The 25,545-nt window shown below is 34.5% G+C and overlaps 1 protein-coding gene and 4 pseudogenes across 1 annotated transcript; 1 reads left to right on the top strand and 4 right to left on the bottom strand.

Moving 5' to 3' along the window:
- Nucleotides 1–1,360: 1,360 nt before the first annotated feature.
- LOC120117460 lies at nt 1,361–2,795 on the bottom strand (annotated as a pseudogene).
- Nucleotides 2,796–5,093: 2,298 nt separating this feature from the next.
- On the bottom strand, nt 5,094–8,411 carry LOC120117267 (annotated as a pseudogene).
- Nucleotides 8,412–10,046: 1,635 nt separating this feature from the next.
- On the bottom strand, nt 10,047–13,210 carry LOC120117131 (protein DYAD-like). The gene is made up of 10 exons (XM_039137454.1): nt 13,154–13,210; nt 12,690–12,801; nt 12,506–12,606; nt 11,979–12,390; nt 11,747–11,936; nt 11,265–11,648; nt 11,026–11,140; nt 10,849–10,932; nt 10,269–10,733; nt 10,047–10,172 (listed from the first exon to the last, which is right to left on the bottom strand). Exons 1-10 carry the CDS (start codon nt 13,208–13,210, stop codon nt 10,047–10,049), a joined length of 2,046 nt encoding a protein of 681 aa, XP_038993385.1.
- A 2,747-nt stretch (nt 13,211–15,957) lies between these two features.
- Nucleotides 15,958–17,566, bottom strand: LOC120117130 (annotated as a pseudogene).
- Nucleotides 17,567–18,195: 629 nt separating this feature from the next.
- On the top strand, nt 18,196–20,492 carry LOC120117268 (annotated as a pseudogene).
- The last annotated feature ends 5,053 nt before the right edge of the window (nt 20,493–25,545 follow it).

Genomic DNA, 25,545 nt, shown 5'->3' with positions numbered 1-25,545 from the left:
AAATCACATTAAGTTTTGTCTTTTATACGCATTTTATTATTATGTATAGATCTTACTTTTAATTACATTATAATTTTCAAAAGTTTGAACTAAATTTTACCGGTTTGGATTATTAACTTAGATATAAGATATTTTTTTACAAAATTAAAAAAAAAAATTGATTTAGATAGTTACAATTTAATGCGTGGATCAAAATTTAAAAAAAAAAAACTGATTAGAAAGTTAACCAAGCTTTAAGGGAGGGAATTGATTAGAAAGTTAAGTAAAGAAGGTAAAACTAAATTTTACCGGTTTGGATTATTAACTTAGATATAAGATTTTTTTACAAAATTAAAAAAAAAATTGATTTAGATAGTTACAATTTAATGCGTGGATCAAAATTTAAAAAAAAAAAACTGATTAGAAAGTTAACCAAGCTTTAAGGGAGGGAATTGATTAGAAAGTTAAGTAAAGAAGGTAATTGAGATCCCCATACTTATTTCCAATGATAACACATTTGAAAGCTTGAATGATGATAGTGGGAACATTTTAAATTCTGAATTTTTTTCAATCAATTATTTATTTTAATACTTAAAATCTTATTTATATTTATTTTATATAAAATTTTTATATTATTAATATATGTGTGTACCTTTAAAAAAAAATTAAATCCGTCACTCGTAATAGAATATGTACGAGGGTCCCATATATATACACTATGATTACATGCCACGTGCTCTCCCATTAGAAAGATTAAAAGTCGCTTTAGGTTTAACACGAACATAATGTGCACCGCCACCACCTTATGATTTAGACCTTCCCAAGGAATAACAAAAAAAAAGGCTGTATTACTAGTGGAATTTTGGGAAACTTAACCCTTCCATCAAGGATTTATTGATTTATTTTACTAAATTATACGTGTAATACTTAAATTATCAATTTTGTTTTATTTTAATATCTAATTAAATTTAAAAAAAATAAATTTCAATGACCAAAATAGAAATGAAAAGATAATTGAGTAATGAATAATATAATTTACCTATAAAAAAGTTTCTTTGTAACAATTTAGCTAACTTTTTAACGGTAAAATACCAAAATAAAATAAAAAAATAACTGTTAAATAATATTTTGAAACAAATAAAAAATTTAAGTACTAAAATGAAATAAAAATGATAGTTGAAGTACTAAACAAATGATCTCTAAATATATAAGATATAATTATAATATTATATCTGATCAAAAAAATTTCGATCTTAAACTCAAACTTGACCCAATTCAAATCTGAATTTTTAAAATTATACACCAATCAGATCATTACTCATCGGATCCGAGTGAAATGCCATCACTCAGCATTTGATTGCGCGGTTAACGGTTACCCGGGCATAAGCATTCACATCTTGAACACAATCTGAAAATGACAAAGCATTAGACATTTTTGGTAATAGCCTCAACATACATGATTTTCAGAATGTCCCAACTCACGATGAAACCTTAAACCTACAACAGAAATGAAGCCAACACGGCAGTAACAAAAAAAACACCGAATATGGTATGGGGTATCATCGGTAGAGGCGAAGTGAGTGAGTGTTGTTTCTCTTCCAGTTCGCCCTTCTTGAAGGTTGGGCCTTGTGATGCAAGTGTCCATTGCCACGAAGACCCCTGTATTTCTTCCCGGCAGAGGTCAGTCCTCGGAGTTCCCTGTGTTTATGAACTGGATTGCAGATCCAGTTGATCCTCGGGTCATTGCTGATGGCATTGTGAGCAGGATTGACTAAGATGACCTCAAAGTATTTGTAAGTTGAATCCTATGAAAATGAAAGCCGGAACATTAAGCACCCAACTAAGTGACTACACAAGAGAGTTTGGCATCAACTCCGACATAGATAAATATAATCAACAATCACATAAGGTATACATACAATTCATTGGTTTGGAAGAAAAACTATAGTTAAAACAACTGTTATTAGGTGTATAACCCACCTCATTGATCCAATAAGAGTTCACAACCCTAAGACCACCAAGCTTAAAGCCAGCTCGTTCCTCCGCAACCGATCATTTTCTACGTTGGAACTTCAGCTGGGTAACACCCTGGTTTGTGGGCTTTCCGTAAACAATACCCTTAGGAACTGGTCTTTTCCTCCCACCACGCCTTACACGGACACGATACACAACATAACCCTGTTAAAAAGCAGATTAGCCACTATAACATACATGCAGAGAACGCATTAAGACAAAAGAAGAATATACTTAATGCACAAATGACACCAACTTACAACATATTATGTTAAGGAAGCCATGTCAACCGCACTCGTACGGGGTAAAAGAAATCAAAAGACTAATGACGTATCAGATGATAATCGGTTAGAACCATGATTATTACAGATTTTATCCATAAGCAGAAACATCTTAGATGAGTGAATATAAACAAAACAAGCAAAATATCACCCTTGCATACATCAACATTGAACCAGCCACCACGCAGTTCTGGTTTCTAAACCTAAGGAACTAAAAACTTAACTACTTAAAGGTTCAATATCCCGCCGATTACAATTGGATGATCAAGAGACGAAATGCAGTGGCAGATAACAATATTAAATTTTCACCTGCTTGGCCTTGTATCCCAAGCGACAAGCCTTGTCGGGTCGAGTCGGGTGGTTAACTCGCAGATGGAAGGGTGCTGACGGTACTCCCATCACCTGACCCTCTGCAAGAATCTCATCACATCGGATTGCTTCTTCCTCCATAGCTCTGATACGTACTTGTAAGCCCCTAGTTTCACAAAAATAGAATCAAACTCACCACAAATCATTAACCAAATCAAAGATCTACATATAACAATCAAATACAACCCTTCTTAAAAAGAAAACAAATAACAAAATGTCCATATCTACTCTTTGAATCTAAAAGAAATTGCAATCATTCGAAACAAGTTTCAAGAAGAAGAAAAATTGGACACTAAATCAAGCTGGGGTAGACCCATGATTCAACATAAAACAGATAAATGAACACAGATTTAATTCATCATTTTAACAACAAACAGAGCAGAAAATGAGAAATGCTAAAGGAAAATGGCTTACCCATCGTCACTTGAGCTGAGTTCCTGTGCTATCAGCTGTCCAATCTGAAATATACGAACCGGGTTCGAGAGTCTCATTAGGGTTTTAGAAGGCATAAGGTGATACGAATTGACATGTTTACCCCTTTACCCGGTCCAGTTCAACCGGACTGTTGAGTCGATCGTATCTTTCGGACCATAATTGAATATAGAGAAAATAACTTCAGTGATCAAAAATGCCTTATAATATACGATTTTAATCAACTTTTTTTGGATTTGCCAAAATGACCAACTAAATCGCAATGCGATCGATAATTCGCAACGCGATCTCCGGTATCGTAAATCAGTTTCCAGATTCGCAACGCGAACTTGGACTATCGCATTGCGATTTACATATTCGCATTGCGATAGTCGAAGTTCGCGTTACGATTTTCCAAATTCGTTGCGATAGTCGAAGTTCGCGTTGCGATTTTCCAAATTTGTTGCGATTTATATATATATATATATATATGATTTTTTTGAATAAATATATACTAACTCGTATTTTTTCCAAGATTTATCAAAATATATGATCTAAGTAGTTTTTATGTTCAGGTTTTCTTCTTCTTTTTGTTTCATCTGTCAAGCTAAAAAACAGGTATCAACATAAAAAGACAATAAATTATTATAAGGATGAATGCCATATGTTAAAACTAAAAGTTTTCCGAGTTTCAAATTTTAATAAATAAATAAGATACATATTTTACAACTTCTAATATTCTTTTAAATTTTAAACATCTCTTAAATATGTATTAATTTGTACTTTTCTTTCATTTTTATAATTTTTCAAAAGACTTTGCAATTTTTACGATTTTATATCCCAAAATATCATCATATTTTTTATCGTTAGTGAATCACCAATCAAAATTATTCAATTATTACCGAGAGGCCAAAAGTGACTTATCCTTTCAACTAAATAGGATGAATTTTCTTTAAAAGGGCTTATTTAGTTTCTTTTTTTTAAGGGTTAAATCATCCTTAAGTCAAAATTAGCATTCATATATTATGTTTTGCCAATTGTTAAAAATAATTTATGATAACTATTTAGATATACGTATGGATGTTAAATTTGTGAATCAATTTGTAGACCAATTATTTCAGGGGATTTAATAATAAATTTAAATAACTTAAAAATAACACACGAACCTACAAAAATCCGTATAAAACAAAATATTAATGCACAAAAGTTCATATTAAAAATCATGAACACAAATGTATAAATATTTCAAATAAATTAAATTATTATAGCAAATTTTGTAATTATAATGTAAACACAACATGAAAAAATATTCTAGATTTTTTCTAAGTAGGTCAAATTATATATAGCACTAACTTTTTTTCTCTCTTTCATTTTCTCTTTTATTTCTTTCTGGGTTAAATTTTGATTTCGAAGTAAACTAGCAATCAGCAAGCAATGGCATGACAGCAACACATGGTCACATACCTTACCAAATATCGTATTATCCAGAAACGTGAATGCTAAGGCCTATATAAATAAACTTGGCTGCATTTGCCTTACAACCTAATTGATTCCAACATATACTCCATTCCATGGCCTAAATCAAACTTTCACTCTATTTTACAACTATAACATCAAATTTAAGTTGAACCACATACAACCTTAGACTCGTTTTCGTTTCAGTAATAACCGCAGGCTGCAATCATGGGGACCTATTTTCTAAATTCAAGACCTAGAGAAAAACATAGAAAGCCTGGTGGCTACATAGACTTGCACGGTTTCTTTCACCTGCCAAACTCAACAGCGAAATATATGTTAGCATAGCATTAAGACGATGGAAATCACTCTCGAAATGGAATTAATTACCTTAAACAGATGGAAACAAGAAACGGATGGCAGGGAAGCTTGAGGCAAGGCAACTTGGCAAATTTAATATCCTTACAAATAAAGCAGGCATTATATAACCAGGAAATGTTAACAAAGTTGTTAAGCAATACTCTGGCAAAACACTATGTAATGTGATAGCAAAAATTGGCAGCAACCAGCTTCAGGAAATGCACAAGAAATGAACCCTAGTAGAACGTTAGTTATCAGACATAAACAGAAGCCAATAAGCATTCAAAGAAAACGCAACTTATTCCTACAGTGCACTGAATATTTACTACTAAAAAATTTTGAACATCCTTTTCCAAAATGCGACTTCATCAACTTTAGCCAAGTATCTGCAAATTTCATAACAGTATAGCAAGGTTAAAGATGTGAGTCTCAAACTTCCAACAAGGTTATGGCAAGAGGTAAGAAATCAAGTTCACAACAGCTCCAAGAGACATCAATCCTGTAAATTTTACAATAATAACAAGGAAAAGGGTTAAGAAATGTAAACATAAAATAAAACAACAAACTTGGCAGATAGAATTGGTATATTCACATGAGAAGCATGAAAACAGAAAGAGAATTTTCTCATAGGAAAGTATACCATGAGATCCAAGCATCATCAAATCCATCACTACAATATAACATTACATAATTATAATCTTAATCATTGAAAAGGCGGTTGCAAATTTGTAAACTTGTATCAGACTTTTTTTAATGGCATAGTAAAGCAATAAAAAAATTAACACGTGGTTATTCTCACTCGTAACTTGAACTTCCTAACCTTTCAAGGTCTCGACTCTATATTATACATGAGCATTTGTATTCGTTTCACATATAGGAGAAGATTAGCAACCAAAATCCAACAGGCAGCGATGAAAAATATAAAGGTTGCATTTACAAAACAAGCAGTTGGCTTATATGGTCATAACCAGAACAATATGTAGTAAAGAACATCAGATGGTTAAGTGGTTGTTTATAAAAAAATGAAACCAAAAACTATAAAAACAGCATATAACTATAGAAGGAAACATGTTTAACTCATTACCTTGCGTATGATTATAAATGGAGTATCTGCATCACTTCATCTCCGCCATGAACTTCTCATACTCAGCATCTGCACCATAGGTTACTTTCTCTACAGATGAGGCTGTTGGAGGCACAGGAGGATTTGGTGCCCAAGGTACATTACTAAAGCTCTGGAAGTGGTCTGCCAAAGAATTAGGTTCTGGAGGAGGAGGAGGAACTGCATTATAATAAGAAGAGTAACCTAATGAAGACATTGGGTATGCAGTTTGTGAATTAGGCGGTATTGCAGTCATTGAGTTCCCATATATATTTGTCGGAACAGCTGGGGCAGAGGTAGTGTTTTCAGATTGCACTCCAGGTGGGAAATCTTGTGGCATTTCTCTACATGTCACAGGTGGAGGTGGAACACCTGGGGGAACAGTCTGTATATGTGGGGGATATTGCAAGCCATAAGGTGGCATAGACTGACCTGCAACAGGAGGATACATGGTTGATCCAGGAGGAGGTGGAGGAGGAGCATAAGGAAGAGGAACTGGCGGTCCCCATGGAACTGAATTCCCAGCATAACTAGCAGGAGCAGCATTAGTAAGGGGACCTCCTGTTGCAAATTGCTGTAACGGATAGGCACCAATTGGCAGACTAGAAACAGGACCAGTGCCAACTGATGATGTAGGAGGAGGACCAGGAGGCACAGTAGGTTGAGGTGGCTTGCCAGCAACTCTCACAGCAATGGTTCTTCCTTCTAGACGATAACCATTCATTCCCTTAATAGCATTGTTTGCCATGTCAACGTTGGCATACTTCACAAAACCATACCCCTTACTCAATCCAGTAACCCGATCCTTAATTACCTTTGCCATCACAATATCACCATAAGATGAGAACAAACTGATCAAACTATCGTCATCGAGATTGGGAGGTAAGTATCCAATGTACAAATTAGTATCATCATATTCCTTGGGGGGCTTAACTGCGTTGAACCCTAAGCCAGGGTGTGCATTTCCACTGTTGCTAGCCCAAGGAGGATTGCTTCCAGAAGTAACAGATGCAGAGTTTTCCTTGCTTGCAGAATCAGGAACAGTACCTCCTAACTCGGCCAAAAAATTCTGGTATTCATCATCCATTTTCTTCCCTGTTGTTCCTTTCATTGGACAATCAATTGTTGGATGCCCGCCATCACCGCAAATCTGACATAAAACATCACTCTTAAAAGTAGAAGTGCGTGAAGGACATGCATATTGGCGATGACCCGGCTCTCCACACAATCTACAATACTCTTCATCTCTTATTGTTCCATTCAAAGAAGCCAACTCCCTCAACTGTTGCCTCTTATGCTCGTTCAACACCTCATCAACAGGATGCAAGAGCTTTTCCAACATTGCTGCAGCAGCCTCAAGTGATTCTTGTGTTTCAGCCTCAACCAAAACATGCAAATCCTCATTCTCGGAGGGATCAGGCTTCATATCCCTCTTCTGTTGAAACCTACCTTCCTTCACCGAACCTTTACCCCGAATTACAATCTTCGCACCCATTTCCTTCTCCATCCTCTTTTGGGTATTACCCCTTGGCCCAATAATCAACCCAATAAAATTGTAACCTGGGTATTCTTTCATCGGATATAAAGTTTCTTCTGAAGTTTGGGTGGCCTATAGTCTGCTGGCGGCTTGAATGCTGGATTCTTCTTAAGAATCTGAGATATAATTTCTTGTCTCTCTTTGTTCAATCTCTCTCTAGCCCTATATTCTCTGGTATTAATCCTAATTCCCATATTATCATATATAGGTTCTGGAGAAGGTGACCTAGCACCCTCAGGCCTATCATCCAAAGGTAAACCGGACTGCAACATTCTACTAATCTCTAGCAACCTACTATTCAAAGCCTGAATCTCAGGGTCAAATTGGATACCTCCAGTGAAATCTTTCATGAAATCAGGGAGCTGAATCACCGGCTTAGGCTCATCATCTGCCCATCGGGACTTCCTCTTCTTGTTCCCACTACCCGTCTCACCATTCCCGTTCTGGTTTTCGTTCGAATCCGAATGAGGGTCCCAACGGCTCCTCCTCCGCCTTCGGCTGCTGGTTTCCTCTTCTCCGCCGGAACAATCCTTGTCGGCGGTGCTGCTCTGCGTGTTAGTTAATCCATTTTCCGACAGTAGAGGCTTATGAATCTCGGGTTTCGTTGAAGAAACGTTGTTGATAGTATCGGAACCGGCTTCGTAATTAATCTGGCTACTGTTTCTATTACGCCCATGGTCAGGAGCAGATCCTAGGGTTTGGGAAGGATCTGAAGATAAGGCCTCCGAAGGCTGTGGTAGTGGCGGCGGGTAATCGGTAGATAGGGTCTGAGCAGAATATGATTGGGGATCGTTGGGGTTGGGGTAGATAGAATCCATTGAAAGCAAAGTCGCAAGGTAGGGTTTGAGTTTCGTTCGGCAGAAAGCGCGAGAGAACTCAGAGAAGAAAAATAAATTTGGGCAAAATAAAGAGTAGACTTAGTCAAATAACAATAACAAGGATAAACTACACGATTAGTACCCCGCTATTATTTTTTTAAATTAACATCTAATGTTACATTTTAATTTCATTTTGGTTACTTATTGTTAAAAAATTAATATAATTATTGACGTAATATTTTTTAAAAATTCAATAATGATATTACATTATCTTATAGTGATACGTTGGCATCATTTTTAATTTTTTAACGATGAGTGAGCAAAATGAAATTAAAATATAATATTAGGTATGATTTAAAAAAATAGTTAGGTGACCAAAACAAAACAAATATAATAGTTAGAATACTAAACATTGTAATTTACCCTAAAAATAATATGTAGTCTAAATTAAAATTAATTATATTTATTTTATAAAAATATTTTTAAGTTATAATTAATAGGATAAAGTATACTAATAATGGTCACTAAACTTTTAAGACTTTTTTTATTTTAATCATTAGATTTTAAAAATTTATATTATAATCATTAAACTTTTAATTTATTTTCATAAGGGTCACTATTAATAAGAAATATCAATGTGACAGCCACCGTAAAGGTTATTTTTCAATGAATGGAGCGGTTGTGAATCATTCCTAACCAAAAAGGTTTTGTTTGGTTAAAATATTAATACACATTGGTTGTTGATCCAACCGTCAATAGTGATGGAACAAAAATAAAATTAATCTTTAATTTCTATTGGACCATTGCATGCTTTCATCATCTTGGTGCTTTCTTTGATCGAAAAGATAATTAAACTACTTTTTTTCTCTCTTTTTTTCTTTTAATTCAAACTTGTCATAAATCTTTTAATCTCCTCAAACTCAAATTAAATCTCAATTAAAATTAAGAGGGCAAAAAGATTTGCATATAAATCTAGGGATGGACATGGGTTTGAGATAAACCCGATCCGAAAAATATATACCTTCCACCCAATCTAAACCCGACTCGATTTTTTGAGATAAAATCTGAACCCGGTCAGACCCGATTCGAAATAATAAAAAAATTATTTTTATTCAATAAAAATAATGATTTAATTGAATATATATATATATATATATATATATATATATAAAGAGAGAGAAAGGGATATTATTGTAATTATTCTTAAATATATAAGATAAAATTATATTTTCTGGGTCGAGTCGGGTATTTTTCACCCTAAACCCGAATAACACCTTTAAAAACTAGACCCGACCCAAACCTAATTTTTTTTAAAAACCCTACCCGACCCGGGTCGAGTTCCATGCTCATCCCTATATAAATCTATTAAACTCATATTTAATTCTTAAATATTGAGTTTTAATTATTTTATTCACAAATTTTTGAAAAAATAAAACATCTTTACAAAATACTTACCATCATTTAGATATAAGATTTTCGGATACTTTTCCAATTGAGTTGGCGTTGATGATGCAGATAAGTAAGCCAACAAATATGCTAAGCTATAGGATAGGACTTGATTACTTTAAAGGATTGTAATGTATTTAAATATAGGTATTTTCCTGAGCAAATACAAGTGTAATAATACTGTTCCCATAATTCCTCTGTGTGTGTATATTATGAAAAAATTCCAATATAAATTTGTAATTTTAGATGATATAATAATAGTAGGGTTCTTCCAGCTAGACTCGCCTGTTGTTGATTGAAGAGGTGGGAGTAGAAAGAGCCAACCAAGTTCTGGGTGAGGAAGGTGATGAGTATGCTCCTCTTTGCTCCCTCATCTCCTTGTCTTTCTTACCATGTATCATCTGTAAAAAAAAAATTGCAATCACAATATTGTCAGTTTCCTCTATGTTTGAAACAAATTAATGACAAGGGTATTATGGGAACATAGATATATATACTCGTGGCATGGAAGTAGAGGGTGTTAAATTATGTCTTCTCTGATATGTGAGTGGACAAGGTGAGCTGTGAGAATGAGACCCACAATATCCGTTCTCTTGGATGTTGCCAGGGACCTCATTCAGGTTGATGATGAGACCATTTGCATTTTGGGTGGTGGGTAAGTATTTGACAATGGAAGAGGTGACAGAGGGAGGAGTGGTGATCGGAGCTAGGTCCTCATTGGGTGGCCATAGGAAGGTCCCTTGTGGTTTGCATATCCTGAACCCACTCTTCAGCCTTTCAATTTTTGATGCTTTCTCCTCTCTTGTTACAACTGGGCTTCTTCTTTTTCTAGCAACTGATGGCTTCTTTTCCTCTTCCAGTACACTTCTGTCACTTTCAATGCTTAAAGGTGGCTTTGTTGATCCCATTAGCACTAGTGCATTTGCAGCTTCCATTTTAGACTTCAGCTTCCCCATCTCTTCCTGTATCATTCATCCTTCCCATTTTCATCATCAGGATTCCGAGAAAAATAAACACAGTTCAAAGTTCAAACAGTACGTGAGCTTCTATCAGGGGGAACTACTAGGTGATGAATACCTCCACTCCACACAAAGATTTTCCAATTTCACCCAGCTGCCCCTCAAGTTTATCTTTCAATTCCATCAAGTCCACGTACTTTTCCTGAGCAACAAACCAAGGATTTTCTATTAGTTAAAAGAGCCATATGAATGGTAAACAAGATGAGTACTGATCAAGAAGCCTTAATAAATCTACCTTCAACGGAAGTAACATATTGGCTTCACGAACCATGTTTTGGCTTATATCACAAGAATTCGGGGTGATGACAAGAGCTAGATTTTCTTCAGTCTTTTTGTTATCGATCATGCCCCTTTTAACCATAGAGCACATATATAGACCAGTATCAGCAATGAAATGCTGCTCCTAAGGGATAAAGAACACATGTACAACTGAGGTGAATGACAAACAAGTAAAAAAGAAGAAAGGGTCCATACTTTTTTAGCTTGGCTATCTCTTCCCTAAGCTCCTTGAGCTCTCTAGCACAAACTGGATCCTGGGTTGGGTCATCGCCAAGCTTCCAACCAGGAGGTGGGATCCAATAAGGATCCTGCACCCCAGCCTCCTTCCTGATATCCATTAAATCAGCACTCTCCAACCAATACTCCATTGCCCCATCTGCATTATGGCGCCTCATGAATCTTTCTTCACCTCCAGGAGCCACCTTCCAAGCCATGTGTTTCAGCAAATGATCCAACAAACCAGTGTCCCCAATCAGCTTCCTAGCTTCTACTCTCAGTGCTGGCCTGAGTATTGGGTTCCCAAACACTGCTCCCTTCTCCTTCATAATCTTCAACATGTTTTTCTCAGCTAAATTATACCTTTATTAACATTCATTCATCGAACTTAGAAAACCACCTTTTTATAAAAGAAATTAATTAGTTCAACAAAAATTAAATAAATAAATAATATTGCTCACCTGTGAACAGACCATCTTTCAATGGAGTTCTTGACTTCTCTTCCCTTGCTTGGCTTGTAAAGCGTAATTTGCTGATCATTTCCATGCTTTAGTTTCTTTGCCGTCTGGGCTCTTAAGCTTGCTCCATGGAGCTTCCTCTTAGAGCTCATCCTATCCGCGCCCATAATCACTTCCTCCTCCTCCTCCTCATCTTCTCCTTCATTTTCTTTTTCTTCCTCTTGCTCTTGGACACTTCTTGACCGCGTCTCCTCCTCATAGGTACTCAAGAACCTAACCAGCCTACGCCGACCCCATCGGACCATCCCTACGGATATCAACTCAGACCAGCACAAACCTTTCTTAAGGACCTTGTTGACATAGCTGGTAATGATAGTTGGGCTTGGGTTCTTCCCTATTTCTTGTTCCTTGGGAGAAACCTCCAATACCCAAAAGCTCCATTGATTCCTTTGCACTGCAAGTTCATGTGGCGGGATCCTCCGATATAAAATATCCCCAGCAATCTCCGATACCATCGCATACTGTTCATCCAGTGTAGGTAACATCTTTGTATCCCCTTTTCTCCGGTTCCGCTGGCTGAAATGTGCTCGAAGAGAATACGTGCTTGGATACCTCAATGACACGCTGCACTTGGATTTTTTACTCACCTGGCAAACAAAAGTTAAAAAAAAAACACCAGTTACCCACTAAGATTCAAAAAGGAAACTCAAAACCAAATGCGTTTCATTATATTTTGAATTCACTTGAGGTCAGGTTTATTACCATGATAACACGAACTAACTTGAGTTGGTCTGGGGTTTTAGTTGGAAGCATGGAATGATTAATTTCGTAGTAAGACCCAACTTTGATATGAGAAACAGCATCTGAAAGCGGGCATTAATGGAGGTTAATGAAAAAACAGAACAAAATAAAGGATATAAAAGCATAAAGATGTTGATTAATTTACCAAAGGTAGAATCAGGTGAAGAAGGGAGCAACAATTGTCTGCCCAAACAAATGTTCACTGTGGCGTCCTTAGACCACTCCTCTGATTCTTGCCTTTTCAAGTGAATCATCTCCTGAAACATTTCCAAACAATATCTGCACTAATTGTTGTACGTGAATACTGAATTCTAAATTTTAACCCAGAAAAAGAAAAAAAAACGACTGGAAAGGAGGGTTTACGCGCGAGTAGTAGACAAAAGGGTTTTGCTGCTTTTGCATGTCCGCGGAAAAAAGAAAACGTCACTTTCGTTTAGAAGATAGTATATAATACGACGCGTACTTGGTAGTATGAACAGTGGCGAGTGAGGTGAGTGCTCGCGTGCGTGTAACAGAAAAAACAACAATCGAAAGCGGAGGAAAAACTGCGCGCAAACGCAATCAATGAAATGAAAACGAAGGGGAGATAGAGAGAGGAAGAGAGATTACTGTGAGATTCGTAGCAGCAGATGTTTCTTCATCACGTTTAGGCGATATTCGCTCCATTTCTCAGATCTGTTAATTACATAAAAACAAAAGGAAAATCAGTGGAATCCGAAGTGATAAGAAATGATCTGAATGAAAATGCATGGGGGAGTGGATTAGGGTTTACTAGAAGGACTGAGAATTTAAAAAAAAGGAAGTTGATTAATGTAGAAGTGATATTCTAGTTTATCAACATAGCAAAATTTGCAGTTCTCATGGAGAGTTCATATATTAAAAAAACAGAAAGAACAAGAAGTTTAGGAATTCATTAAATGCGATGGTGAAAGTTTTTGTCCGGTGTAGACCGATCAAATGAAAAGCTTAAAAGAAGTAAAAGCAAAAATCAATGAATCCGAAACAATTGCAGACGCATTAGATAATTAGGAGGAAAAGAAGATAAAATCAAACAAGAAAGTTAACAGAATAGGACTTCAAAGTCGGGAAAAAAAACTCTAGTTTGCGAAAATTTTCTCGAGGTTTCCTGGGAACCAATCAAACAGAAAAGCAAAGTAACAGAAATCATAATGGATAAAAGAAGAAGATTATACAGTGGGGGGGGGGGTTGAATCAATCTCAGCTCAGAAGCCTGGAAATCAACTGTGTCTCGAAGAAGTGGAGGATTTGGAAATTAACAATAAAAAACATAGGGCGGACACGAGAGAAGAGAAATTATCAAAGTAAAGGAATTCAGCAGAGATTGTATATATATAGAGTGAGTTGGTGGTGTTTGGTTGTGCAGTATAAATATAAATTGAGAGAGTGAGACTCAGTGAGTGGATGAAGAATTTTCTGTTAGGCTGAAGTGAAAGGCGGGAGCAATTGCAGAGGGAGAGAGAGAGAACGATTGGTTTTGTCTCACCATTTCCTCTACCCCAACAAAATACTTAAAATTCAACTAACTCGTTCCATTAGGTTCGTTACATATATAAAAAAGTCGAGCTTTGAGTTACAGGATACACACACACACACGTTCTATCGACTAGCTATTCTTGATAAGTTTAGTACGAGAGATGGAGTTGAGGATGAATATTATGGTTGAACTTCACTGTATGAATTGTGCTGCTGTTTTGTAGAACAGGGATCACCAATTTTTTGATTAATTAATCTTTTTCTTGTTGCATTTGAAGAAAGGTTATATGATTGTGTAGTTTGGGAAGAGCAGCTTTGAATTGGGAGCATGAATTAGTCTGGACATTTGAAGGAAAAATCTCTGTTAGTTTTTATGTTGAAAATTGCATGGAATACTCATATATATTATGTTTAAAAGGATATTAATTTAGGTGGAAGTCTCAAATTGTTGATATTATATAAAGAATATAGTTAGTGTTAAAGTTAACAGCAATTGCTCAAATCCTGTGAATATTAGGCTGTGTACTGCTTGAGATATCTCATTTTTTGTGAATGAGCCCTTATATGTGTAGCAGGTTTCTACTTGGATAATACATCGACACTTATCCATAAACAAATCGACTTCAAAATTCGATTATATATAAGGAAGATTAAAACACCTCACCATAATCAAAATTAAAACGTTACAAAAAGTTATATTCTCATTTTCTTGTACATAAATGAAAAACAAACAAAAATATTAATAGCAATAATAAATAACATTTAAATAAATAAACATGTTAAAAAATAAATAAGAAAATTAACAATTAATACTAAAAAATTAAATAAAATATCATAATTAAATTGAAAGAAATAGAACTTGCAAAGATTAAAGTAGAAATTAATCTACAAAAATGAGACAAAATTTGTAGTGTGTACAAAACTGAATAATCTTTTTTCAAGCTTTTTTTTTTTCCCGTTATCTCTTTATTTATACTATTCTTATGTTTTATCTCTAGATGTTTGATCATGGATTATCGTATGTGTCATTATTCATTGTCGTACGTTATCGTCAAGTTGAAGAAACTTAAAATTTTGTAATTGCATTCTCGAGAAACTTAAAATATTTTTTTTTAATATTTTAGATTTAATTGAAAATATTAAAAAAATTAATATTTTAATCTATGTTTATCATATTTTCGATTACATTCATTTTTACTATTTCTAAACCTTAAATTAGACTATCGTAATTCCCTGAATCTAAATACAACCTTCAATTTCGTTTGGAAGTGTTCCGAAATCCACGTGTTAAAGTCAAAACTATTTAACTTCTTCCCTCGCCAATCTCTCTCCTCTCCCGTCGGATAGTTTTAATTTTCAGAGTATGTCCTCCCAAATGAACTTGAAAATAGTTTAATCTTTACTTTTATAGTTATACAAATTAAATATTTATATTGATATAATATTAGAAAATTATTAGTCTAGCTCAATGGTTAAATATTTTTGTTATTTATGTCAAAGTTTTAGATTTGAATCCGATATTGAACTAAAATCACAGTCCAATATAACTTAAATACTAGTTTTTGAAATTGGCACAGACAATATGCCTAATTTAATGGCCACGTGCCCGAATTGTTTAGTAAGGGCCCAAGGTTTGAGTCATTTCTTTGATATTTTAAACTTATTTTATTATTATTTTAGAAGTTGTCGGTGATCAAAATAAAAATGACATGTAATATTAAGTATGATTTTAAAAAAATATTTTTTTTACAAAGTCATGACCTAAAGAGATATGAGAGAACAAATATGAGTTCAAGGTATCATTTCAAAAATAAAGTACCATACTGAACATTCAGTCAAAATAAAGGTACCATTTCTGGCATTAACCCCTTCACATTATTAACAATAACAATTTATTCAACCAACACTTCCGTATAGAGTTCCAACACAACCGTTACAGTTCAAAACAACACCAAGGGGGGTTCCTTTTGATGCTTTCATGGAAGCAGCACAACTGATCCAGATGTTATACGATTCTCCAGGTCTTCATGTGCCCTTGCAGCTTCTGACAGAGGGTACTTGTGATTCACCCGAACCCGTACAAGCCCGATGCGACGTAATCAAACCTCCCCAGCCGTTTCGAGCAGCTCATCCTGAGTCGATGTGTAATGCATCATGGAAGGCCTAATCAAGAACAAAGATTTTGCTGCAAGTGCAGACAGCTGAATCAGATCCGGTGTACCAGAAGACTGTCCAAAGCTCACCATATATCCACGAGGCTTTAAACATGCCAAGGAGCCCTACCAAAACTACAACTTTTAGTAGCGGAAGCACACGAAAACCTCAATCAGGAGTACACGATAGTGCTTCATCCCGAAGGAGCAATCGAAAACTCAATATTCAATTACGAGTAGCATAAGGAATGAAAACCGTGATTACCTGAAAGGTATATTTCTTTTCCTACACAATCATAGACAACTTCCACTCCCTTGCCTGATGTTATCTAATCGACACGGGCGACGAAATCCTCCTCTTTGAAAATTATGACATGGTGACATCCATCTTCCTTTGCTTGAGCCACCTTCTCTTCAGTTGAGATGGTTCCGATGACAGTGGCACCAAGTGCGTTCGCCCACTGGCGTAATAAAGATCCAACCCCACGAGCAGCTGCATTAACAAGAACCGTGTGTCCGGACTCAACATGTATTGCATTAAAACAATCAAGCATCAAACCTATGCTATGGTTATAATTATGAACAACTCGTATCCATGCACCCTACCTTGAAGCAACGACGTACTAGAAACTGGGCGGTGATAGCCTTCCGCATGATTGATGTGGGGATAATAGGGTCGACCGAACGAGGCACCAGCACAACTTTGTCCGACGGTAAGTCCATAGGATCACCAGCATAAGCTACAATATCTCCAACTTTCCTGCATGTAAGTCCAGGTCCCACAGCAATCACCTCTCCAACAGCTTCCATACCTGTAATAAAAGAACAAAAGCAAATGATTTCCGTAATAAAGGCATCCTTTTCCGATCCAAGAGGCCGGCGGCTATCTGATCAAATGGAAAAAGAATCCCAATTTAAATTCAGAGGTAAACCAGAGCATCCTGCAGATGCAGAAAACTTTCATGCTAGACATCTTATATCATATCAGCATGGAAAGTTCTGCATTTCTCATAACATAAACCTTCACACAATTCGAACAGACCTGGAGTGAAGGGCATGGTAGCAGCCTTATAAACTCCTTTCCGGTAGTAGATCTTGATGAAATTAATTCCGACTGCTTTGTTTTGAATACGTATCTCACCCTCTTTCGGTTCCTCGAGTTCAACATACTCTCATTTAAGGACCTGTCATCGACGCTGATTGAGTATATGCACAAGAAGACAGTGGTAGGCAAGCCATGCAATCAATTCAAGCAATTCATAGCTGTAAACACTCCAACCTAAACAACTCAGATTCAATTTCTCAGGATATAAATAACATTCACAATAAAATCATTCTCAGTTTTCATCATACACATAATTTCCCAGAAATCCATAGTCAATCAATCAAAATTAAACAAAAAGAAGGGCAAAAGCTGCAACCCTGCAACTGCAAGTGACTAAGCATGAGAACAAGAAAAGCATAGATTTTCAATTTCCCAAAGATCAAACAGTTAACTTTCTAAAAACCAATGATAAATTCAATCAAAATTAAACAAAAAGAAGGGCAAAAACTGCAAGTGACTAAGCATGAGAACAACTAGGACTCAGTACCCGGTACCTTTGCTCCTGGGAGTGTAAGATAAAAAGCATAGTGCTGGGTGTTTTAAAATAATTTAAAATTTGTATTAAATTTAGATCATTTTGATTTCGAATTATTTCAAGATCGAATTATCTGGTGATTTTTTTTATCCAACCGACTGATCACATAACGCCTGACATCAAACTTCCATCAAAATTTTCAATAATTAAACTTGAATTATCTGCCAATAACTAGGAAAAATAATGTACTACAAAAGCGGCTAAAAGTGAATGGTAGCATGAAAGTCCACATTGTGCCGATAATTTAAACCACAAGTTGAACTTTCAAAGCTCCAATTCAAGTCAAACAAAGCTACTACTTGAGTTCAACTATTCAAAGATCAAACAAAGACTTCTCTCATCGTGCATAAAGTCTTTTCCATTATCAGAAGATCTTCAAAACAATCAAAGCTTGGTGGAGTAAAGCTATGGCAGTTGGCTTAGCCATAACAAGTGAAGGTGGCCAATACAATGGCAGGGTAACTTTGCCCCTGCTTCTTTCATGCATGATGGCAGCCATAGGAGGAATCATCTTTGGTTATGATCTTGGGATTTCAGGTTATATATCATCTACTCTATCTTTTCCAATCAGCATGCTTTAGCTTTTTTTGTAGTAAGTTCATGCCTAAATCCATGATGAATTGATACTCGTGCTTAGGGCATAAATAAACAGAGTGTTCGATGAACTGTTCGTATAATATTTGTTTATGTTTGTTTATTAAGCTAAATAAACGAGTATTAACAAAAATTTTATGTTCATTTAATAAACGAACAAATTTATGTTAACGGACAAGCTTGTTTATTGACTCGTTTGTAAACTCGTCTATTAGGTTCTCCGTTTTCTTTAACTTGTTTACATGTTAAATATTGGTGAATGTAAAGATTAAATTGTACATAAGGTGAATTTTGGATTTCAAATTGTGAAGCCTAAGAAACTTAAGGATTAGGTTCTCCTTTTCCTTTAACTTGTTTACATTTTAAATATCGATGTAGATAGAGATTAAATTGAATATAAGGTGAATTTTAAAATTCAAATTGTGAAGTCTAAGAAAATTAAGGATTAGTGGAGTAATTTCACTATTTTTCTTTAACTTTCGAATAAAAGATAAAAAGAGATTTTTGGTTGCGAAATATTAAACTAACTTATTCTTGAACATTAGACGAACGGGTATGGATACAACTTCATTCGTTCATGCTCGATTTATTTATCCCTGTTTGAGAGCTAAAGAAAAGTCAGATTTTATCTACTTATCATGTGCTGACGCTGTGATCAAAGGTGGAGTGACGTCTATGGAGCCATTTCTGAGGAAGTTTTTTCCAAAAGTTTACACAAAGATGAAAGAAGACACCAACATCAGCAAATTACTGCAAATTCGACAGCCAGCTGTTGACTTCGTTTACGTCTTCACTGTACATAGCTGGCCTTATTTCGTCTTTCTTCGCATCGCCGGTGACTCGAACCTTTGGTCGCAAGCCGTCGATCCTTATAGGAGGAGTGGCATTCCTTGCTGGTTCAGCCCTTGGTGCTGCAGCTTTGAACGTCTACATGTTAATATTCGGTCGTGTATTGCTAGGTGTTGGGGTTGGATTAACGAACCAGGTATGCACACAAGTGCGTAGAGCCGGTTGCTTATTTTTGGGACCTAATTTAGTTTTTTGCTCTGTTGCATTTGGTTTAACAGTCAGTCCCATTGTACATCTCTGAAATGGCACTTCCCAGACACAGAGGAGCAATGAACATTGGCTTCCAATGCGGTGTCCCTCTCGGTGTTCTTTCGGCTAACATTATAAACTACGGTACCGAAAAGATCGAAGGCAACTGGGGCTGGCGTATCTCCCTGGCACTGGCAGCATTACCGGCCTCAATCCTAACAATAGGAACACTTCTCCTACCTGAAACGCCCAACAGCTTAATTCAAAACAGCAATGATCCCCAAAAGGCCAAAACTGTGCTGCAATGTATACGCGGCACCGCTGATGTCCAAGCCGAACTGGATGATCTCATTGAAGCAAGCTCGATTTCAAAAATGTGATCACATTTTATGCTCCAATACTATTCAGGACAATTGGCCAAGGTGAAAGTGCTGCGCTCATGTCTGCAGTCTTGACCGGGTCTTGTTGGTACTACTGCAACATTCATATCAATGCTTACAGTCGATAAACTCGGGTGAAAGGCCTTGTTTATGATCGGCGGAATCCAAATGTTGGTGACACAGATAACCGTCAGAGTAATTTTGGCTGCTTTGTTAGGGGATTATGGTGGAGTAAGCAAAGGGTATGCATACTTAGTTTTAGGTTTGATTTGTGTGTATGCAGCTGGTTTTGCATGGTCATGGGGTCCATTGGGATGGTTAGTTCCTAGTGAGATTTTCCTATTGGAGATTAGATCAGCGGGGCAAAGCATTACAGTGGCAGTGAGATTTCTCTTCACATTCATCATTGCACAATCTTTTCTAGCTATGCTCTGCCGATTCGAGTCCGGGATTTTCTTCTTTTTTGGAGCTTGGGTGACGTTGATGACTGCCTTCGTGTACCTTTTCTTGCCGGAGACCAAGAATGTGCCGGTTGAACAAATGGGAAAAGTGTGGAGGGAGCATTGGTTCTGGAAAACAATTGTTGGAGAGGTGGATGATGATGAGAAGAAGGCTTGCACACAAGTGCCATGACACAATGCTAAATTAGATTTTCCAAAGTCTCAAAACATTATAATGTGATAAATATATTCGAATTGATAATACCGATAATAATTGTCAGTAAGGTGATTCTATGATTGTTATTCTTTAAAATATAATAAAAAAGCATAGGATTGACGGATAAATTTATTATTGGTTAAATATGATTAATTCGATTTTTATGCTGAATAGTAGTAAAAAAATTCATGCAGCCCCTTTGATTGAAGTATTTAATTGGTGTTATTGTCAATTTAGACCTATTAATAATATTATAAAAGTAGATTGATGAAATTATGTTAAACTGAAATAGAGGGATTAAATGTTGAATTCCAATATTGTTGAGGGATTAAAACCGAAATTAGTCATTTCTTTTCCAACTAATGTGTAGACAGTCAATGGTCCATAATTTATTAAATTTTCTCAGTATCGAAGCTATAAATGAACAAGAAAAAAGAAGGGCAAAAGATGGACTTTTCCACTTATCCAATTATTCTCATAATTTTATTTTGATCACCCAATTATTTTGTTTTAAAATATACTTAAATTTATAATTTTGTTCCGTTTTGATCATCCACTATTAAAATACGGTGATACTGATGCGTCACTATAAGATAATATAATGTCATTTTCAAAAAGTAAAATAAAATTGCCACATCAACAGTTTTTTTAACGGCGGATGATCAAAACGGAACAAAAACTTAAATTTAAATATGATTTTAAAAAATAATTGGATGACTAAAACATAAACATAAGAATAATTAAATGACAAAAATAAGTAGTTTACCCAAAAATTTATAAGTATGTTTGTTTGGTGAACAAATAAACTAGAATTGGTGGTGGATGGAAATTGAAACCTCAATTTACAATATTATTCGATTATGATTATTGTATCCGTACAATAATATAAATTTATTTGAAATTTTAAGGTTCATTTTTTTATCACCGAACTCGTTTAATTCGTGCATTATTATTTATTTACTAAGATAAAATTTATGGGTTGGACTATATTATTTTATAAAAATTTGAGATTCAAGTCCATATCAATTACCTAAATTATAACTAGGGATGTAAATGAGACGAGACAGATCGCGAGCTACTCGAGATCGACTCGAGCAAGGCTCGATAAATACTCGGATCGAATGGACTCGACTCGAGTTTTTAACAAGCCGAAACGAGCTACTCGATATTCGACTCGAAAAGCTCGTGAACAGCTCGATAAAAATATTATATTATAATTTTAGATTTTTAAAAATTACATTATTAAAAATATATTAAAAATACATTATTGATAATTATAAAATTTTAAAATATATTAAAAATTATATAATACAACTACCCTCAAATTTTAATTTTAACATATTAAAATTATTTATCTAATGACAAATATTTGATATATTTCTAATGATAATATTTTTAATAACTGGTTTTTTAAATTGTTGTTATATTTTGATATTTCAGATTCAAATATCATAAATATCAAGGGTTTGGGCATTTAATATCAATATACTATATTGTACTTACCTCATAACTAATTTTTTATTTGGCAATAAATATAATATAATATAATATAATAAAAATATTATTCAATTTAAATATTAATAATTTAAAAATATATATCAAAAGCGAGTGTAACCGATTTTATAAAGAATTAAGAAAGAAAAAACTCATTTAAACTTACATTAATATCTTAATTAACAAAATTAATGGCATCAAAACATATTTGAGAGAAAATGATCATCCCTACTACTAACTTGTACCATATAAAGTAAAACAATACAAATATATATGCATCACTAGATTCTACTCTGAAAAAAAAGAAAGTAATAATTGCAGAGTTGAAAAATCAAAGCAGTAAATAAAGAGAATACTGAGAAGAGAAGAGGAGCAGAAATAAAAAAGACTCAAGCTTCTTATTAGATTTTTGTTCTTCAGAAAACAAAAGAAAAACAAGCTACTCTATCTCCTTTCACTAAGCCATCTCATTCCTTCTAATTATGTGATAGGATTTAGGGTTTAAGTTATGTACATGAAGGTAACATACAAATTATGCAAAATGATGTTATGTGACTCCTAAATAAATCATTCGCATACTTATACATAAACATATCAACATGCAAAATAAATATACACAACTAATTAAAGAAAACAATCCTAAATAGGGACTGAATTAAGAGAAACCTAAATGTGAGGACTAATTTAAGCTAAATATACTAACTTTAGAATGATGATTAAATTCACGTAAATGTAAAATTAAACTTACAAAATTGGAATTAAACCAATGACTTAAATACAAAATGCGCATAATGTAACATCCCAAATCAGGGTCAGTGACTAAATTGCAAACTTTGAAAGTTTTGTGTTCAATTTAGAAATGAAATTAAAAGTCTCGGGATTTAAGTAAATAATATTGGATTAAATAGAAAAGATGGATGAACTAAAGGGGCAAAATGGTCTTTTCATGGGAAAGATTTTTATCTTCCCTTTTTTAGTATTATATAAACGTGGGAAATATGAGAGAGTTCCAGACTTCTCTTCTTCATTCTCTTCTTTTCCACCGTGAAGCCATAAGCAAAGGTAAGATCTCTTGTTAGTTGATATTTAGCTGAATTTAGGATTTGGTTATGATTATTGGATGATAATTAAGCTTAAGGAAAGCTAAAATCATCTTAAAAACAAAGGAAGGTGGAATTAGGAGAGATTAAAGATTTTGAGTTTTTGAATGAAATCTTGAAATAAAGTTGATAAGTTGAATTTGACTTGTCAATAGTTGAATTAAGAGATTTGGAGTAATAGAAAGGAATTTAGAACATGTTGATATTGAGTATAATTATTGAATTTCATTAAGAGGAGAGGATTTTGAGAATTAAGATGGGTTAAATGAGTACAAATGGGCTTAAGTATGTGTGTTTGAGTTTAGTATATGAAAGAGGTTGAAATATGAAGTGTTTAAGATGAAATGAAGTAAATTTTGTGTTGAAAATATGATTTATAGGCTAGGGGAATCGGTACCCATTCAAGGGGAATCGATACCCCCTCAAACGAACCATAAATTCTAGAATCTCATAGGGGAACCGATTCCCCCACAGGAGGGAACCGATTCCCCCTAAAGGAAAATTGTGAATATGGGTTTAATAAGTTCGTTTAAGTTGTTAGTATCCAATTACAAGGTGTAGGTATCTAATGATTGCCTCAAAATGTACATTTATGTAGATTCTGCGCGTAAAGCAATTCCGGAACATTTGGCAAGTAATATCGATCAAGGGAAAGATAAGAGATTGGAATTGACTAGTGAGGCCAAGGTGAGTGCATACTAGTGACATGTAGTGTTTAATGGAAATAAGACTTACGATGAGTCTATTTCCTAGAGTAATATGCATGAAGTCATAGACATGATTATGTGTTGGTTATAACTATTTGTGATTATATGTATTACATTGATTGTATTTATGCATGACTAAAGATAATGATATGCTTTGTATATGCTATATGATTTATGTAAAACTTTATTATGTAATAATGGAAGAACATGAAATAAGTTATATGATAGAGTCATAAGAAATGAAATGAACGTGAAAGAATAACATAATCAAGTATAAGTCATATGATATGGTATAAGTGATTATACGAGAAATGTTAGGAGACTCTAAGAGAATAGTATGAATTCGATGGCATAAATAAGGATACATAAGTTATATAGAGAAGATTGATAAATTAAAGGAAACTATGGTTTATGTATTAAAGTGAAGAGCTACAAAGTTTTATTAAAGAGTATTGTGGAAGTCATGAGAAATTGAACTAAATAAATAGATGGTTTATGTGAGTGAAAAGGAAAATGATATAAAATACGTGGAAATTATTTATAGGATAGAATGATACTAATTGAACCTGCAATATAAACTTTATAAAGGAGTACTTGAGCAAAATCATTATATGATACAATTATAGAATATTACTATACAAATTATATTAAAATAATATATATGAGAATATGAGTAAGTTTATAGGTTATTGATAGGATATATAAGAGTATATAAATGTATGATAATATGAAAAAGTGAACTAAGTTTAATGATGTTGAACCCTATGAGTAGAAGTTATGTGATTATAAGTAACATGATTATATGATCACAAGATATGATACATGATATGAGATATATGAAAGAGAAAATATATGTTATATGAAATATTATATGACTATGCAATTATATGAAAATGTTCTACGCGTAAGTGAACCATGTGTTTATATGTATATGGGATATGTGATTTATATGACGATGAGCTATGTGAAAGAACTACATGACTATGTGTATATGTGAATGTATGTTAACATAAATATTAATGCCCATGTTATGTGTCATGAGAGCTAGGGGTATAGTTGGCATGCCAAGAGTCGAGGGTCTATGTGGTCCTTCGGGACATATATGTATTCTTTGGAACATGTGTGAAGTCTGGTGAGACACATACTTGATCCTTGGCATATGTATATGATTCTTAAGGAATAATATGTGGTCTTTCGGGACATATATGTATTCTTTGGAACATGTGTGAAGTCTGGTGAGACACATACTTGATCTCTAGTATATGTATATGATTCTTAAGGAATGATATGTGGTCCTTATGGACATTATTATATGGTACTACGGTGCAATTCTACGTGGCACTCCGGTGCAATTCTACGCGGCACTCTAGTGCTATTCTACGTGGCACTTCGGTGCAATTATACGAGCTGTGGTGACAGCATAGTGCACAACCTCTATAGACTCACATATATATAGTTCTCACATGTGTACATGGGCTTTGAAAAGAGAACATAATTTGATATAATGATATGTGTATTTCTCGTGACATGGTAGAAGTGCATATATGTCATGGTGATATGAGATGCTATGCGTTTATGTATTATATGATTATAGAAATTAGTAATGTATTGTGGCATATTAAAATATATATAATATGTTTATATTCATTATATGCTCATATGACAGAATTGAAATAATGACAAGGGAATTAGTAAGGATAAACAGGTTGGTGATATGAGAACAATGTATGTGATATATGTATAT

The sequence above is a fragment of the Hibiscus syriacus genome, unplaced genomic scaffold (genome assembly GCF_006381635.1).
Source record: "Hibiscus syriacus cultivar Baekdansim isolate YM2019G1 unplaced genomic scaffold, ASM638163v2 tig00110319_pilon, whole genome shotgun sequence".
Lineage (NCBI taxonomy): Eukaryota > Viridiplantae > Streptophyta > Magnoliopsida > Malvales > Malvaceae > Hibiscus > Hibiscus syriacus.
This window is presented reverse-complemented; position numbering and strand designations above follow the sequence as displayed.

Excerpts from the sequence above, each read along its gene's own strand:
- LOC120117131 (XM_039137454.1), bottom strand. The coding sequence starts at position 13,210 with ATGGAGCGAATATCGCCTAAACGTGATGAAGAAACATCTGCTGCTACG. Across the intron at positions 11,937-11,978 it reads GGAGGAGACGCGGTCAAGAA|ATGAGGAGGAGGAGGAGGAA; the intron begins GTGTCCAAGAGC and ends ATGAAGGAGAAG. Across the intron at positions 10,933-11,025 it reads ATATGTTACTTCCGTTGAAG|GAAAAGTACGTGGACTTGAT; the intron begins GTAGATTTATTA and ends TTTGTTGCTCAG.